Here is a 16,999-nt window from a genome sequence, read left to right as displayed (position 1 = left end):
AACCCGCCCCGTCCTTCTCTCGGCCGGCCGGCCTTACGCCGACGTCATGTCGTGCCGCGAGGCACGCCGGGAGTCGTAGTGCCATTTTCCTGCACCGGCCCCGCCCTCCCGCTGACGTCATTTCGTGCCGCGAGGCACGCCGGGAGTCGTAGTCCGGGCCTCCCTTTGATGGCTGTGTATGAATATATAGGAAAAGCATCGCACAGGCCCCGCCTTCCCCACGGCCGTCCGCCCTGACGCCGACGTCATTTCGTGCCACGAGGCACGCCGGGAATCGTAGTCCGGGCCGCCCTTCGATGGGTCTATGTGGGGGGGGGAAAGCGTCGCACAGGCCCCGCCCTCCCCTCGGCCGTCCGCCCTGACGCCGACGTCAGCCGCCCGGCCGCGAGGCACGCCGGGAATCGTAGTCCCGGCCTCCTGCGAAGGGGAGGGCAAAGCCGCGCACCGGCCGGCCAGACGATCCTCCGGCGCGCCGCCTCCGCTCGCCCGCCGCCTCGCTGGCTGCAGAGCCGCGGTGGGAAGCAGGTCGGTGGGGCCCTTTTCGGGGTAGGCCGCAGACGCCGCCATTGTGTCTGTATGGGTGGGGGGGGCGGGGGAGGGGGGGACCGGCCTCTCGGGGAGGGGGCGAGGAGGGAGGGGGAGGGTCTCCCCTGGGCGGGGGGAATCAAAGGGGGGGGGCGGAGGGGAGGGCCTCCATCCCCCCCTCTCCTTAAAGGGGTGACTGGGGGGGTCCCTAAATTGGGTGGGGGGGGGCCTAACTGGAAGATGAAGGATCATTTGGGGAGGGGGTCTGCTAAAAAAAAAGGGGGGGGGATCTGGGATTGCCAAAAGGGGGGGGGGAGAGCATTTGAGGAATGGGTCTGGGGTCTCAGGCTGGGGGGGGCTGATATTGGGTGTTGGGGGGGGAGATGGTCCCATCAATGATTTGGGGGGGAGGGGTCTGAGAGGACCTGGTTCTCTTTGGGGGGGAGGGGGCTGCTATGCTTTCTTTCTGGGGAGGGGTCTTTGCAGGCTTAGGGGGGGTTGATATGGGGTGGGGGGCGGCCTAGCTGGGAAATGAAACGATTTGGGGGGGGGTCTGGCCTCTGGATCCCCTCCTTATTTTGAGGGGAGGGGGCTGCAGTCCTTTCTGAGGCTGAGGGAGGGGGTCTGTCTGGGGGGGAGGGGTCTGATATTGGGTGGGGGGGTCTACCTGGAAGAAAAAGGGGTCCCACAAATGGTTTGGGGGGGGTCTGGCCTCTGGATCCCGTCCTTATTTTGAGGGGAGGGGGCTGCACTTCTTTTTGAGGATAAGGAAGGGGGTCTGTCTGGGGGGAGGGGTCTGATATTGGGTGGGGGGGGTCTACCTGGAAGAAAAAGGGGTCCCCCAAATGGTTTGGGGGGGGTCTGGCCTCTGGATCCCCTCCTTATTTTGAGGGGAGGGGGCTGCAGTTCTTCCTGAGGCTGAGGAAGGGGGTCTGTCTGGGGGGAGGGTCTGATATTGGGTGGGGGGTCTACCTGGAAGAAAAAGGGGTCCCACATGGTTTGGGGGGGGTCTGGCCTCTGGATCCTGTCTCATTTTGAGGGGAGGGGCTGCAATTATTTCTGGGGGGTGGCTTTGCAGGCTGAGGAAGGGGGTCTGTCTGGGGCGGGGTCTGATATTGGGTGGGGGGGTTAGCTGGGAGAGGAAGGGGTCCCATAAATTATTTTGGGGGGGGGTCTGGCCTCTGGATCCTGTCTTATTTTGAGGGGAGAGGGCTTCTATTCTTTCTGGGGGGGGTCTTTGCAGGCTTAGGAGGGGGGGTCTGATATTGGTGGTGGGGGGCTCTCTGGGAGAGGAAGGGGTCGCATAAATGATTTTGGGGGGGGTCTGGCCTCTGGATCTGGTTTTATTTGGGGGGAGGGGGCTGCTATGCTTTCTTTCTGGGGGAGGGGTCTTTGCAGGCTTAGGAGGGGGAGCCGATATTGGGTGGGGAGGGTCTATCTGGGAGAGGAAGGGGTCTCCTATATAATTGGGGGGGGGCTCTGGCCTCTGGATCCTGTCTTATTTTGAGGGGAGGGGGCTGCAATTCTTTCTTTCTGGGGGAGGGGCCTTTGCAGGCTGAGGAGGGAAGGGGCTGATATTGGGTGGGGGGGATTCGGGGGGGCGGTCTGCAAAAGAGGGGGGAATGGGTCTGCGGGCTGAGAAAGGGGGTCATGTAACTGATTTTGGGGGGGGCTGGCCCCTGGGGATGCTGAGGACCCCACCCCCCCAATTGGCCACCTTCTGCCTGGATTGGATGTCCTTTTGAGGGAGGGGGCTACAAAGACCCCCCCCAGCCTTTGCTTCAAGTCTTCTTTCTAAAGGTGGGGGGGCTTGCAAACTGAGGAGGGGGCTTCTGCTTGGGGAGATCGGATAATTGGAGGGGGGGTCCCTTAAATGATTTTTTGGGGAGGGGGGGTCTGGCCTTCTGGATCTTATTTTTGGGGAGGGGATTACCGTTCTTTCGGGGGGGGAGACGAAAAGGTTCCCTTGACTGATTTTTTTCTGGGGGGGGGGTGGTCCATCCTCTGAGGCTGCTTGAGCCCCCCTCCCCTTGACTGTCTACTGCTTGGATCTTGTGTCTTTGAGAGAGGGGCTGCAGAGACCCCCCCAAATTGGGCAGTCCTCGGGGGGGGGGTCTTTCCAAGGGGGGAATCTGGATTTGCAGAAAAGGGGGGGTTGATTGAGCTGTTTTGGGGGGGAAGGGGTCCAGGGGACGAGAGGGGGGGGTTGTCTGTCTAGGTAGGAGGAGCTAATATGGGGTGGGGGGGGCTGCCTGCAAGATTAACTGCTTTTGGGGGGGAGGGGGCTGGTGTGTAGGGAATGCTAAGAAGCCCCCCCCCATTTGCCTGGCCAGGATTGTGTTTCCTGCCCAGATCTCTGAGCTGAGTGGTTTTCCTTGCAGACGTCTCGTGACCCAACTAGGGAACATCATCAGTGTTGGAAGGAAGGAAGGAAGGAAGGAAGGAAGGAAGGAAGGAAGGAAGGAAGGAAGGAAGGAAGGAAGGAGAGGAGGAGGAGGAGAAAGGACTGTGGGGTCCTGGGTGCTCTCTGAGCTGGGTGGTTTCCTTGCAGACGTCTCGTGACCCAACTAGGGAACGTCATCAGTGTTAGAAGGAAGGAAGGAAGGAGAGGAGGAGGAGGAGAAAGGACTGTGGGATCCATGGTGCTCTCTGAGCTGGATGGTTTCCTTGCAGACGTCTCGTGACCCAACTAGGGAACGTCATCAGTGTTGGAAGGAAGGAAGGAAGGAAGGAAGGAAGGAAGGAAGGAAGGAAGGAAGGAAGGAAGGAAGGAAAAAAAGAAAGAAAGAAAGAAGGGAGGAGGAGGAGAAAGGACTATGGGGTCCTGGGTGCTCTCTGAGCTGAGTGGTTTCCTTGAAGACGTCTCGTGACCCAACTAGGGAACGTCATCAATGTTGGAAGGAAGGAAGGAAGGAAGGAAGGAAGGAAGGAAGGAAGGAAGGAAGGAAGGAAGGAAGGAGAGGAGGAGGAGGAGAAAGGACTGTGGGGTCCTGGGTGCTCTCTGAGCTGGGTGGTTTCCTTGCAGACGTCTCGTGACCCAACTAGGGAACGTCATCAGTGTTAGAAGGAAGGAAGGAAGGAGAGGAGGAGGAGGAGAAAGGACTGTGGGATCCATGGTGCTCTCTGAGCTGGATGGTTTCCTTGCAGACGTCTCGTGACCCAACTAGGGAACGTCATCAGTGTTGGAAGGAAGGAAGGAAGGAAGGAAGGAAGGAAGGAAGGAAGGAAGGAAGGAAAAAAAGAAAGAAAGAAAGAAGGGAGGAGGAGGAGAAAGGACTATGGGGTCCTGGGTGCTCTCTGAGCTGAGTGGTTTCCTTGAAGACGTCTCGTGACCCAACTAGGGAACGTCATCAATGTTGGAAGGAAGGAAGGAAGGAAGGAAGGAAGGAAGGAAGGAAGGAAGGAAGGAAGGAAGGAAGGAAGGAAGAAAGGAAGGAGAGGAGAGGAGAGGAGGAGGAGGATAAAGGACTGTGGGATCCATGGTGCTCTCTGAGCTGGATGGTTTCCTTGCAAACGTCTCGTGACCCAACTAGGGAACGTCATCAGTGTTGGAAGGAAGGAAGGAAGGAAGGAAAGAAAAAAAGAAAGAAAAAGAAAGAAAGAAGGGAGGAGGAGGAGAAAGGACTGTGGGGTCCTGGGTGCTCTCTGGGTTGAGTGGTTTCCTTGCAGACATCTCGTGACCCAACTAGGGAACGTCATCAGTGGGTAAAGAGAGAGAGAGAGAACCCCCCACTGTCTTCTAGCACTGATGAGGTTACCTAGTTTGGTTCTGCAATGTCTACAAGAAGACAGCCTGGCGCATGGGGCCCCGAGCGCTCCTCCTCCTCCTTCCTTCTCCTTCCCCCCTCCTCCTCCTCCTCCGTCCTTCTCTTCCTTCCTCCTCCTTCTCTTTCTCCTCCTTCTACCGCCTCCTTCCTTCCTTCCTTTCTTCCTTCCTTCCTACTTCTCTTTCTCCTCTTCTACCATCACCTCCTGCTCCCTTCCTTCCTTCCTCCTCCTCCTCCTCCTCCTCCTCCTCTGCTGCCTTGATGGGTCAGGAGCCCGCTACAAGAAACCCTCCCAGCTCCGAGAGCACCAGGGACTCCAGGCTGACTCTCCCTTTCCCCCCTGGGGGTGGGACTAGAGGACCTCCAGGGGCCCTTCCCAGTCTGTTATTCCCTGATTGTGTAAGACTCTCTTGCTTGAGCAGGGGGTTGGGCTAGATGACCCCCACGGGGTCCCTTCCCGCTGTTAATCCGTGATTCTGTAAGGGCCTCCTGTTCAAAGGGTTGGACTAGATGACCTCCAAGGCCCCTTCCATCTCTGTTATTCCGTGATTGTGTCCCTTTCCCCCCTGGGGGTGAGACTAGAGGACCTCCGGTGTCCGTTCCCAATCTGTTATTCCGTGACTCTATAAGGGTCTCCTGCTCGAGCAGGGGGTTGGGCTAGATGACCTCCGAGGTCCCTTCCCACTCTGTTCTTCCGGGATTCTGTAAGACTCTCCTGCTCAAGGAGGGGGTTGGACTGGATGACCTCCGGTCTCCCTTCCCACCCTTTTTTCATTCCCCAATTTCCTGCGTTGCTCGGATATCCTGGGGACTTCCGGATTTTCCTTATAATCGGTTTCCGCTCCCAGATTTACGACGCGACGCTCAAAGGAACCCCCCCCCGAGCCGAGTCGTCCATTGGCTACGAAAGCCACAAAAAGGAGTTGTGTTCCGTCCGCGGTTTGACGCTTAAAGGGGATCTCTGCGTAGTGCTCCATCCGCACAAACGCAACTTGCAGGCACAACGAGTTCGTTGAGCGGCCGGGCGAAGTTCCGACAGTACGGAAACGATGCCTTTGGCCTGTTTTTTTTTTTCACGCTTTACTTCCGGCGCCTCCTCCTCCTTGCCACGGTCACGGGATCGATACGCCGGCGCCGCCCCGCTGACACGTGTTTGTGACGGTCGCGGCGTCCTGGGATCTTGAGATCTTGTTGGGTGACTTTGGGATGGTTTTCTCCCTTTCGTCCTGCAGGGGGAGCGTAACTTAGAACGTTCGTTCGTTCCTTCTTTCCTTCCTTCCTTCAATTTTCATCTTTCAGGTGAGCATAACTTCTACCTTCATTCCTTCGTTCCTTCCTTCATTCATATAATTTTGTTCTTGCAGGTGAGCATCGCTTATACGTTTGTTCGTTCGTTCCTTCATTCGATTTTTGTCCTGCAGACAAGCATAACTTCCACATTCGTTCATTCATTCCTTTTTTCCTTCCTTTCTTCCTTCAGTTTTCATCCAGGTGAGCATCACTTATGCGTTCATTCATTCGTTCGTTTGTTCCTTCGTTCATATAATTTTGTTCCTGCAGGTGAGCATCACTTATACGTTCATTGGTTCATTCGTTCGTTCGTTCGTTCAATTTTCGTCCCGCAGGTGAGCATAACTTAGAAGTTCGTTCCATCCTTCCTTGTTTTTCTTTCCTTCCTTTTTTCCTTCCTTCCTTCAATTTTCGTCCTGCAAGTGAGCATAACTTACAGGTTCGTTCCTTTTTTCTTTCTTTCCTTCCTTCCTTCTTTCCTTACTGTCCTTCAGGTGCATAACATGTTCATTCATTCCTTTTTTCCTTCTTTCCTTCGATTTTCATCTTTCAGGTGAGCATAACTTATATGTACATTTGTTTGTTCGTTCATTCATTCATTCACTCATTCAATTTGTGTCCTGCAAGTGAGCATAACTTAGAAGTTTGTTCTATCTTTCCTTTTTTTCTTTCTTTTTTCCTTCCTTCCTTCAATTTTCGTCCTGCAGGTGAGCATAATTTACAGGTTCCTTCCTTCCTTCAATTTTTCTTCTTCAGATGAGCATAACTTATAAGTTCGTTCATTCATTTATTCATTCATTCATTCATTCATTTTTTGTCCTTCAGGTAAGCATAACTTACAGGTTCATTTCTTCGTTCCTTTTTTCTTTCTTTCTTTCTTTCGTCCTTTCTTTCTTTCCTTCCTTCCTTCCTTCAATTTTTATCCTTCAGGTAAGCATAACTTATAAGTTCATTCATTCTTTCCTTTTTTCTTTCCTTCCTTCCTTCAATTTTCATCCTGCAAGTGAGCATAACATACGTTTGTTCGTTCATTCAATCATTGCTTCCTTCCTTCCTTCCTTCAATTTTTGTCCTTCAGGTGAACATAACATGAAAGTTCATTTATTCTTTCCTTTTTTCTTTCTTTCTTTCCTTCCTTCCTCCTTCCTTCCTTTCTTCAATTTTCGTCTTGCAAGTGAGCATAACTTACAGGTTCCTTCCTTCCTTCCTTCCTTCCTTCCTTCCTTCCTTCCTTCCTTCCTTCCTTCCTTCCTTCCTTTTCCTTCAATTTTTGTCCTTCAGATGAGCACAACTTATAAGTTCGTTCATTCATTCATTCATTCATTTTTTGTCTTTCAGGTAAGCATAACTTACAAATTCATTCCTTCATTCCTTCTTTCTTTCCTTCCTTCCTTCCTTCTTTCCTTTTTTTCTTTCCTTCCTTCAATTTTCATCCTGCAATAGAGCATAACTTATACGTTTGTTCGTTCATTCAATCGTTGCTTCCTTTCTTCCTTCAATTTTTGTCCTTCAGGTGAGTATAACATGTAAGTTCATTTATTCTTTCCTTCCTTCCTTCCTTCCTTCCTTGAATTTTCATCCTACAGGTGAGCATCTACGTTTGTTTATTCATTCATTCCTCCCTCATTCATTCATGCAATCAAATTGTGTCCTGCAGGTGAGCATCATTCATTCATTCATTCATTCATTCATTCATTCATTCATTCGATTTTCATCCTGCAGGCGAGCCTCAATTAGACCCTTCCTTCCTTCCTTCCTTCCTTCCTTCCTTCCTTCCTTCCTTCCTTCCTTCCTTCTCCTTCCTTCCTTCCTTCCTTCCTTCCTTCCTTCCTTCCTCCCTCCACCCCAAAGGTGCTTTTTTTCACCAGCCAACCGAATGTCTTGTTTTTTTTTCCCCTCTGAAGACGTTTCCCTTCTCCCAAAGAAGCTTCTTCCGCTCTACCTGGCGGGTGGGGAAATTGGGAGTATTTATACTCCTTGCAGACAGCTGGTCCTTCGCCTCCTTTGAGCGAGGCGTCGAGGCCGCTCGGAGGCTGACCCGGGTCCCGGGGAGTCGTCTGAGTGGCGCAAAGTGGATGTGGCGCCTTGGAGCGGCCCGAAAGGATTGTGTGTGGTGGACGGAAGGTCGTTGACGCGCTCTCTCTACCCGTCCGTTGAGGGAGGGTGGTTCAATTTTGACCCCGACGGCCTCTTGGACTCCCCTCTCTTTCGAAACCCGCCATCCTCTCGGTCCAAAAGGCGGACTTTTGGGGTCCTCGGAAGCGACAGGCCCTTGTCTTTCGAAGGCGGATGGACCGCCGAATCCGGTCCCCCCCCCGAGTGGGTGTGTTCTGCTGCTGCGGGTCTTGCGCCGCGAGCTGGGGAAGGGGTGGTTTTGCGTCCCCAGTGGGGAGGCCTGCGGGTGGCTGACGGGGTCGTGCTGCGTGTGGCACGTGGCTCGGTTTGTGTCTTGGGGGTTTTTTTGTCCCTGGGGTGGGTAAGCTTCTGCCTTTGTAATAATAATAATAATAATAATTGCTCTGTTTGTGTCTTGGGGGTTTTATCCCTGGGGTAGACAAGCTTCTGCCTTTGTAATAATAATAATAATAATAATAATAATAATAATAATAATAATAATAATTGCTCTGTTTGTGTCTTGGATGTTTTTATCCCTGGGGTAGACAAGCTTCTGCCTTTGTAGTAGTAGTAGTAGTAGTAGTAGTAGTAGTAGTAGTAGTAACAACAACAACAATAATAATAATATTAATAATTGCTCTGTTTGTGTCTTGGGGGTTTTATCCCTGGGGTAGACAAGCTTCTGCCTTTGTAGTAGTAGTAGTAGTAATAATAATAATAATAATAACAATAATAATAATAATAATAATTGCTCTGTTTGTGTCTTGGGGGTTTTATCCCTGGGGTGGACAAGTTTCTGCCTTTGTAGTAGTAGTAATAATAATAATAATAATAATAATAATAATAATAATAATAATAATAATAATTGCTCTGTTTGTGTCTTGGGTGTTTTATCCCTGGGGTGGACAACTTCTGCCTTTCTAATGATGATGATGATGATGATATAATAATAATAATAATAATAATAATAATAATAATAATAATAAAAATAATAATTGCTATATTTTTTTTATTGAAAATTTTTACAAATAAGAAAAGGAAAACTTTCTGCCTTTCTACTACTACTACTACTACTACTACTACTAGTAGTAGTAGTAGTAGTAGTAGTAGTAGTAGTAGTAGTAATTGCTCTGTTTGTGTTTTGGGTGTTTTATCCTTGGAGTGGACATGCTTCTCCCTTTGTGATGATGATGATGATAATTGCTGTGTTTGTATCTTGGGTGTTTTATCCCTGGGGTGGACAAGCTTCTGCCTTTGTGGTGGTGGTGGTGGTGATGATGATGATAAAATAGTAATAGTAATAATAATAATAATTGCTCAGTTTGTGTCCGGTTTTTTATCCCTGGGGTGGACAAGCTTCTGCCTTCGTAGTACTACTAGTAGTAGTAGTAGTAGTAGTAGCAGCAATTATTATTGCTCAGTTTGTACCTTGGGTTTTTTATCCCTGGAGTGGACAAGCTTCTGCCTTTCTGATGATGATGATGATGATATAATAATAATAATAATAATAATAATAATAATAATAATAATAATAATAATAATAATTGCTCTGTTTGTGTCTTGGGTGTTTTATCCCTGGGGTGGACAACTGCCTTTCTAATGATGATGATGATGATGATGATGATGATGATGATGATGATATAATAATAATAATAATAAAAATAATAATTGCTATATTTTTTTATTGAAAATTTTTACAAATAAGAAAAGGAAAACTTTCTGCCTTTGTACTACTACTACTACTACTACTACTATTAGTAGTACAAAGGCAGAAGTAGTAGTAGTAGTAGTAGTAGTAGTAGTAGTAATTGCTCTGTTTGTGTTTTGGGTGTTTTATCCTTGGAGTGGACAAGCTTCTCCCTTTGTGATGATGATGATGATAATTGCTGTGTTTGTATCTTGGGTGTTTTATCCCTGGGGTGGACAAGCTTCTGCCTTTGTGGTGGTGGTGGTGGTGATGATGATGATAAAATAGTAATAGTAATAATAATAATAATTGCTCAGTTTGTGTCCGGTTTTTTATCCCTGGGGTGGACAAGCTTCTGCCTTTGTAATAATGATGATGATGATGGTGATAACAATAACACTAATAATAATGCTAATAATTGCTCAGTTTGTGTCTTGGGTGTTTTATCCCTGGGGTGGACAAGATTTTGCCTTTGTGATGATGATGATGATGATGATAACAATAACACTAATAATAATGTTAATAATTGCGCAGTTTGTGTCTTGGGTGTTTTATCCCTGGGGTGGACAAGTTTCTTCATAAGAACAAAAACAAGAACAACAAAACAATAATAATAACAAAAGGGACCTCGGAGGTCATCTAGTCCAACCCCCTGCTCGAGCAGGAATCCCTTACAGAATCACAGAGTGACAGAGTTGGAAGGGACCTCGGAGGTCATCTAGTCCAACCCCCTGCTCAGGCGGGAAACCCGACACCGTTTTAGACAGATGGCTGTCCAGTCTCTTCATAATAATGATGATGATAATAATAATAATAATAAATAATAGTAATAATGTTGGAAGGGACCTTGGAGGTCATCTAGTCCAACCCCCTGCTCAGGCAGGAAACCCTATAGTACCGTTTCAGACCAACGGCGGTCCAGTCCAGGCTGCCCAGACTAGCTTCCTTAACGTCTTCCCGCAGGAATTTGATGGATTCTGCCCACCGAGTGGATAAGGTTTGCCGAAGGCTTCCGGTTCCTGTGTTTGGATCTTGAGCCAAGTATCTGGTCCTCATTACCTATAGCAGGGAGAGAGGGATAGCATTCCCGTGGCGAGTGGAGGGCTTTGGCTTTCTACCTCTCCCAGGTGCAGCTATGGCCTGGAGGACTTGAGAGTCTCCAGAGACACTCGTTCAATTTGATTTTGGCCCTGCAAGTGCGCGTAACTTAAACGTTGGCTTGTTCGTTCATCCGTTCGTTCATGCATTTTTAAATTGCTGTCCTGCCAGTGAGCATAACTTATTCCTTCCTTCCTTCCTTCCTTCCTTAAATTTCTATAAGAAAATGTAACCCATTCATTCATTCCATTTTTATCCTACAGAGGGCCATAACTCCTCTCTAATGGTCCGTTCATTCGTTAGTTCCTTCTTTCCTTCCTTCCTTCCTTCCTACCTTCCTTCCTTCAATCAATCCTTAAATTTCTATAAGAAAATGTAACCCATTCATTCAGTCATTCATTTAATTTTTGTCCTACAGGTGAGCATAACTCACCTCTAATGGTCCATTCATTCATTCATTCCTTAAATTTCTAGAAGACAATGTAACCCGTTCATTCATTCATTCATTCATTCATTCATTCGTTTAAATTTTAGCCTGCAGGTGAGCATAAATGAAACGTTCATTCATTTATTCGTTCATTCCGTTTTTATCCTACAGAGGGCCATAACTCGTTCGTCTCTAATGGTCCCATTAGAGACCGTTGATTCATTAGTTCATTTATTCATTCATTCATTCCTTAAGTTTCTGTCCTGTAAGAAGACATAACTCGTTCATTCATTCATTCATTTGATCTTTATTCTCCATCAGACCGTAACTCAATCATCTTTAATGGTCTGTTCATTCATTAGTTCATTCATTCAATCATTCATTAAATTTCTGTAAGAAAATATAACTCATACATTCATTCGTTCATTCATTCATTTTCTATAAGAAACTATAACTCGTTTGTTTGTTCATTCATTCATTCATTAAATTTTTGTCCTACAGGTGAGCATAACCCATCTCTAATGGTCCATTCATTCATTCATTCATTCATTCCTTAAATTTCTAGAAGACAACGTAACCCGTTCATTCATCATTCATTCATTCAAATTTTAGCCTGCAGGTGAGCATAAATGAAATGTTCATTCATTTATTCATTCATTCCGTTTTTATCCTATTCATTCATTCCGTTTTTATCCTACATTCATTCATTCATGAAGTTTCTGTCCTGTAAGAAGACATAATTCGTTTGTTCGTTCGTTCATTTGATTTTTATTCTCCAGCAGACCGTAACTCAATCATCTCTAATGGTCCGTTCATTTGTTAGTTCATTCGTTCATTCTTTCCTTCATTCAATTTCTATAAGAAACTATAACCCATTCGTTCATTCATTCATTAAATTTTTGTCCTGCAGGTGAGCATAACTTACACGTTCGTTCATTCATTCATTCCATTTTTATCCTACAGAGGGCCATAACTCATTCATGTCTAATGGTCCGTTCATTTGTTAGTTCGTTCGTTCATTCATTCATTCCTTAAATTTCTATCAGACAATGTAACCCATTCATTCATTCATTCAGTTTTTGTCCTACAGGTGAGCATAACTTATACATCCATTCATTCATTCATTCATTCCATTTTTATCCTACAGAAAGCCATAACTCATAACTCATATATTTATTGTTTTAATTTTGTACGCCGCCCTGAGTCCCTAGGGATTGGGCAGCATATAAATTTTATTAATAAATAAATAAATAAATAACTCATTCATCTCTAATGGTCTCATTAGAGACCGTCCATTCATTAGCTCATTCATTCATTCATTCCTTAAGTTTCTATCCTGTTGTTGTTAATTGCGAAGTCGTGTCCGACCCATCGCGATCCTGTAAGAAGACATAACTCGTACATTCGTTTGTTCGTTCGTTCGTTCATTCCTTCGTTTGATTTTTATTCTCCAGGAGACTGTCATTCATTCGTCTCTAATGGTCTGTTCGTTCGTTAGTTCATTCATTCATTCAATTTCAATCAGAAATTGTAAACCGTTCGTTTGTTCGTTCATTCCTTAAATTTCTGTAAGAAAATATAACTCGTTCGTTCGTTCGTTATATTTTTAATCCTGCGGGAGAGCGTAATTGAGATATTCGATCATTCGATTTTTATACAACAAATGAACCTAACTCATATATTCCTCCCTCCCTCCCTCCCTCCCTCCCTCTATCCTTCCTTCCTTCTTCCTTCCTTCCTTCCTTCCTTCCTTCCTTCCTTCCTTCCTTCCTTCCTTCCTTCCTTCGATTTTAATCCTGCGGGAGAATATCTCCCGTGTTCGTTGGTTCTTTCGTTGACTCCATTCGTCTCAGGATGAAGGAGCGCATCACTCGTATATCCATCCATCCACTAGTTTAATGACCGCTGCCCGCATCCTCCCCCACAGCCGTGTGGTCCACCTTCAGAGGCTTGGCGACTGACTCGCCTATACGACGGTTTCGTCGTCCCGAGGTCACGTGATGGCGAGCAAAGTCAATAGGAGGGGAGGGGCCAGGCCAGCTTCACTGAACGACTGTGGCCCTCCCTTAACCGCCGCCGCGATTCGCTTAGCAACGGTGGGCCGAAGAGTGGCCAAAGGGGGGGAGGAGGGCGAATTCGCGTCACCAACGTCTCCCTTAACGATTGTCGGAAGTTGAGGACTGCCTTCATTTCATTGAGGGCTTGATGGATTGTGGAACTTTATTCGGTTTTATATTTATGCTGATTATATAAATTGATATCGTTTTTCTCCTTTTCTCTCTTCCAGGAATTGGATCATTTGGGTCTGCCAGAGATGTTCTCCTTGAATTCATGTAGAAGAGGTAAGATGTCGATCCAGCCGGGAGCAGAAGGGTTCCCGGGAGGTCATCTAGTCCAACCCGCTGCTCGAGCTGGAGACCCTGAGAGAATCGCGGAATGACAAGCGTTGGACGGGGGTCCTGGGAGGTCATCTAGTCCAACCCCCTGCTCCAGGAGGAGACCCTGACAGAATCCTAGCAGGACAGGTTTGGAAGGGACCCCGGAGGCCATCTAGCCCAACCCCCTGCTCAAGCAGGAGACCCTGACAGAAGTACAGAGTTGGAGGGGACCTTGGAGGTCTTCTAGTCTGACCCGCTGCTCAAGCAGAGACTTTTATAGAATTATGTGATTCGAAGGGATCTTGGAGGTCATCTAGTCCAACCCCTGTGCTCAAGTAGGAGACCTTACAGAATGATAGAATACCAGAGTTGGAAGGGACCCTGGAGGTCATCCAGTCCAACCCCCTGCTCAAGCAGGAGACCCTTACAGAATCAGAGAAGGATAGAGTTGGAAGGGACCCTGGAGGTCATCCAGTCCAACCCCATGCTCAAGCAGGAAACGCTTATAGAAGTACAGAGCTGAATGGGACCTTGAAGGTCATCTAGTCCAACCCTCTGCTTAAGCAAGAAAACCTTACAGAATCAGAGAAGGACAGTTGGAAGGGACCCTGGAGGTCATCCAGTCCAACCCCCTGCTCAGGCAGGAGACCCTTACAGAAGGACAGAGTTGGAGAGTTGCTCAAGCAGAGACTTTTACAGAATTACACGATTCGACGGGACCCTGGAGGTCATTTAGTCCGACCCTCTGCTTAAGCAAGAGAACCTTATAGAATCAGAGAAGAATAGAGTTGGAAGGGACCCTGGAGGTCATCCAGTCCCATCCCTTGCTCAAGCAGGAGACCCTTACAGAAGGACAGAGCTGGATGGGGCCCTGGAGGTCATCTAGTCCAACCCCCTGCTCAAGCAGAGACTTTTACAGAATTACACGATTCAAAGGGACCCCGGAGGTCATCCAGTCCAACCCCCTGCTCAAGCAGGAGACCCTTATAGAAGTACAGAGCTGGAGGGGACCTTGAAGGTCCTCTAGTCTAGCCCCCTGCTAAAGCAAGAAAGCCTTCTAGAATCAGAGAAGGAGAGAGTCGGAAGGGACCCCGGAGGTCATCCAGTCCAGCCCCCTGCTCAAGCAGGAGGACCCTTACAGAAGGACAGAGTTGCAGGGGACCCGGGAGGTCATCCAGTCCGACCCCCCTGCTCAAGCGGGAGACTTCTATAGCATTGCACCAATCCGAAGGGACCTCCGGAGGTCATCTAGTCCAACCCCCTGCCCATGGTTGTCCGATCCGTCCTTAAAAGCCCCCCCCCCAGTAACGGAGCAGCCACCATTTCTAGGGGGCCACCGGTGAATCGTTCTCGCTACCTTAACCCCAGTTGGCTTAGTGACCGCTCGGAGTCACGACGCCCCGGGGGAAAAAGGGATTTCTTTCCGTTTTCCACACTTAACGATCGTTGCGCCCTCCCCCGTCTGCTCAGCCACCGAGTCGCATGCGCGACGGACGCCGCGTCCTGGGGGTTCCGCGCGATCCCCTTTTGTGCGACCTTCCGGCAAAGGAAGCCGGCGAGGGGGAAGCTCGGCTCGCTTAAGAACTGGGCGACTCATTTAAGGACCGCGGCGATTCACTGAGTCGTAATACGGAGCAAACCTCCACGAATAAGAATTCTGGTCGGGAAGGCGAGGACGGAAGTTTCCCCGTAGTTCTAGCGTTCGCCGCCCCGGACTTCCACCCTGGAATTGACAATCGCGAGGTCAAGAGGATCGCGCTGGATCCTGTTGGATGGCAAGTCCCATCGTCCCCAGCCAGCCTTCCCGGAAGGTGGCAGGGATCTGAAGTCGAGCCGGATCGGAAGGCCAAGCCCTCCGTCCGGCTCGCCGCCTTTGAACCGGGTCTCCCAGCCTTGGAAAGGTGGGTGGACTTCAATTCCCAGAATTCCCCGCCTCGCCGAGGACGGTAGGGGTCCTTGGGCGGGGGGCCTCGGAGCTGGAGGAGGCGGGGGGGGCTTTCCTTGCAGATATTTCGGAGCCCGACGAGGAAACGTCAGTCGTGCAGTGCTGGAAGGGAGAGAGAAGCGGATGACGTTCCCTAGTTGGATCCCGAGACGTCTGCAAGGGGACCACAAGATTCGTAGCGCACCGAGGACCCCACATTCTCCTCCTCCGCTTCCTGATGGTGTTCTCTAGTTGGGTCACGAAACGTCTGCAAGGAAAGCACCAGACTCATAGCGCACCGAGGACCCCCACAGTCTTTCCTCCTTCTCCTCCTCCTCCATTTCTCTAACGACTCCAGAGGCGTTTCCCATTCGGGGTCTGTGTATTGGGGGGCTCTGTGTACATTGGGGACTTTCACTTCCTTGGGGGGGGGGCTCCCTGCATTGAGGGGCTCCAAGCCGCGGCTTCCTTCCATTGGAGGCTACGCGCATCGGACTCCCTTCAGTGGGGGGGGCTATGTGTGTTTGGGGGCTCCGTGGATTTGGGGCCTCTGCACTGGGGGGGCCACCGTGCATTGGACTCCTTGCGTTGGGGGGCCTCCGTGTGTTGGGGGGCTCTAGGCCTTGGACTTCTTTTGTTGCGGGGCTCCATATGTTGGGGGGCTCCAGGCCTTGGACTCCCTTCATTGGATGGCTCCCTGTGTTGGGGGGCTCCAGACCTTAGACTTCCTTCATTGGGGGGCTCCGTGTGTTGGGGGGCTCCAGGCCTTGGACTCCTTTTGTTGGGGGGCTCCAGGCCTTGCACTCCCTTCATTGGGGGGCTCCGTGTGTTGGGGGGCTCCAGGCCTTGGACTCCTTTTGTTGGGGGGCTCCATGTGTTGGGGGGCCTCCAGGCCTTGGACTCCTTTGGTTGGGGGCCTCCAGGCCTTGGACTCCCTTCATTGGGGGGCTCCGTGTGTTGGGGGCCTCCAGGCCTTGGACTCCCTTCATTGGGGGGCTCCGTGTTTTGGGGGGCTCCAGGCCTTGGACTCCTTGGTTGGGGGGGGCGGCTCTGTCCATTGGACTCCTTTTGTTGGGGGGCTCCGTGTATTGGTGGGCTCAAGGCCTTAGACTTCCTTCATTGGGGGGCTCCGTGTGTTGGGGGGCTCCAGGCCTTGGACTCCTTTTGTTCGGGGGCTCCATGTGTTGGGGGGCCTCCAGGCCTTGGACTCCTTTGGTTGGGGGCCTCCAGGCCTTGGACTCCCTTCATTGGGGGCTCCGGGTGTTGGGGGCCTCCAGGCCTTGGACTCCCTTCATTGGGGGGCTCCGTGTTTTGGGGGGCTCCAGGCCTTGGACTCCTTTTGTTGGGGGGGGCGGCTCTGTCCATTGGACTCCTTTTGTTGGGGGGCCCCAGGCCTTGGACTCCTTTTGTTGGGGGGCTCCAGGCCTTGGACTCCCTTCATTGGGGGGCTCCGTGTGTTGCGGGGCTCCAGGCCTTGGACTCCTTTTGTTGGGGGGCTCCTTGCATTGGACTCCATTGCGGGGACCCTTGCATTGGGGGGCCCCAGGCCTTGGACTCTTTTTGTTGGGGGGGGCTCTGTGTGTTGGGGGGGCTCCAGGCATTGGACTCTTCATTGGGGGGGCTTTCATTAGGGGGCTCCAAGCCTTGGGCTCCTTTGGTTGGGGGGCTCCGTGTGTTGGGGGGCTCCAGGCCTTGGATTCCCTTCATTGGGGGGACCCTTGCATTGGACTCCTTTTGTTGGGCGGCTCCAGGCCTTGGACTCCCTTCATTGGGGGGCACCATGTGTTG

General features: G+C 49.9%; 1 protein-coding gene across 2 annotated transcripts in view; it reads left to right on the top strand.

Annotated features, from left to right (window-relative positions):
• The first annotated feature begins 293 nt into the window (after nt 1-293).
• The window catches only part of DHX30 (DExH-box helicase 30), a 49,804-nt gene continuing 33,098 nt past the window's right edge, over nt 294-16,999 (top strand). Inside the window, exons 1-2 of one of the 2 annotated variants that reach the window (XM_039369569.1) lie at nt 294-546; nt 13,197-13,251. In XM_039369569.1, coding sequence (XP_039225503.1) covers nt 13,224-13,251 — 28 coding nt within the window. In that variant the 5' untranslated portion in view covers nt 294-546; nt 13,197-13,223. The remainder of the gene's footprint in view (nt 547-13,196; nt 13,252-16,999) is intronic. The other variant, XM_039369568.1, reaches the window with a different exon arrangement.

This window comes from Crotalus tigris, unplaced genomic scaffold, assembly GCF_016545835.1.
Source record: "Crotalus tigris isolate CLP2741 ecotype Arizona unplaced genomic scaffold, ASM1654583v1 scf7180000021169.355214, whole genome shotgun sequence".
In the NCBI taxonomy this organism is placed as follows: Eukaryota; Metazoa; Chordata; class Lepidosauria; order Squamata; family Viperidae; genus Crotalus; species Crotalus tigris.
Note: the sequence above shows the minus strand (reverse complement) of the source record. Positions and strands in the feature narration are given on the sequence as shown.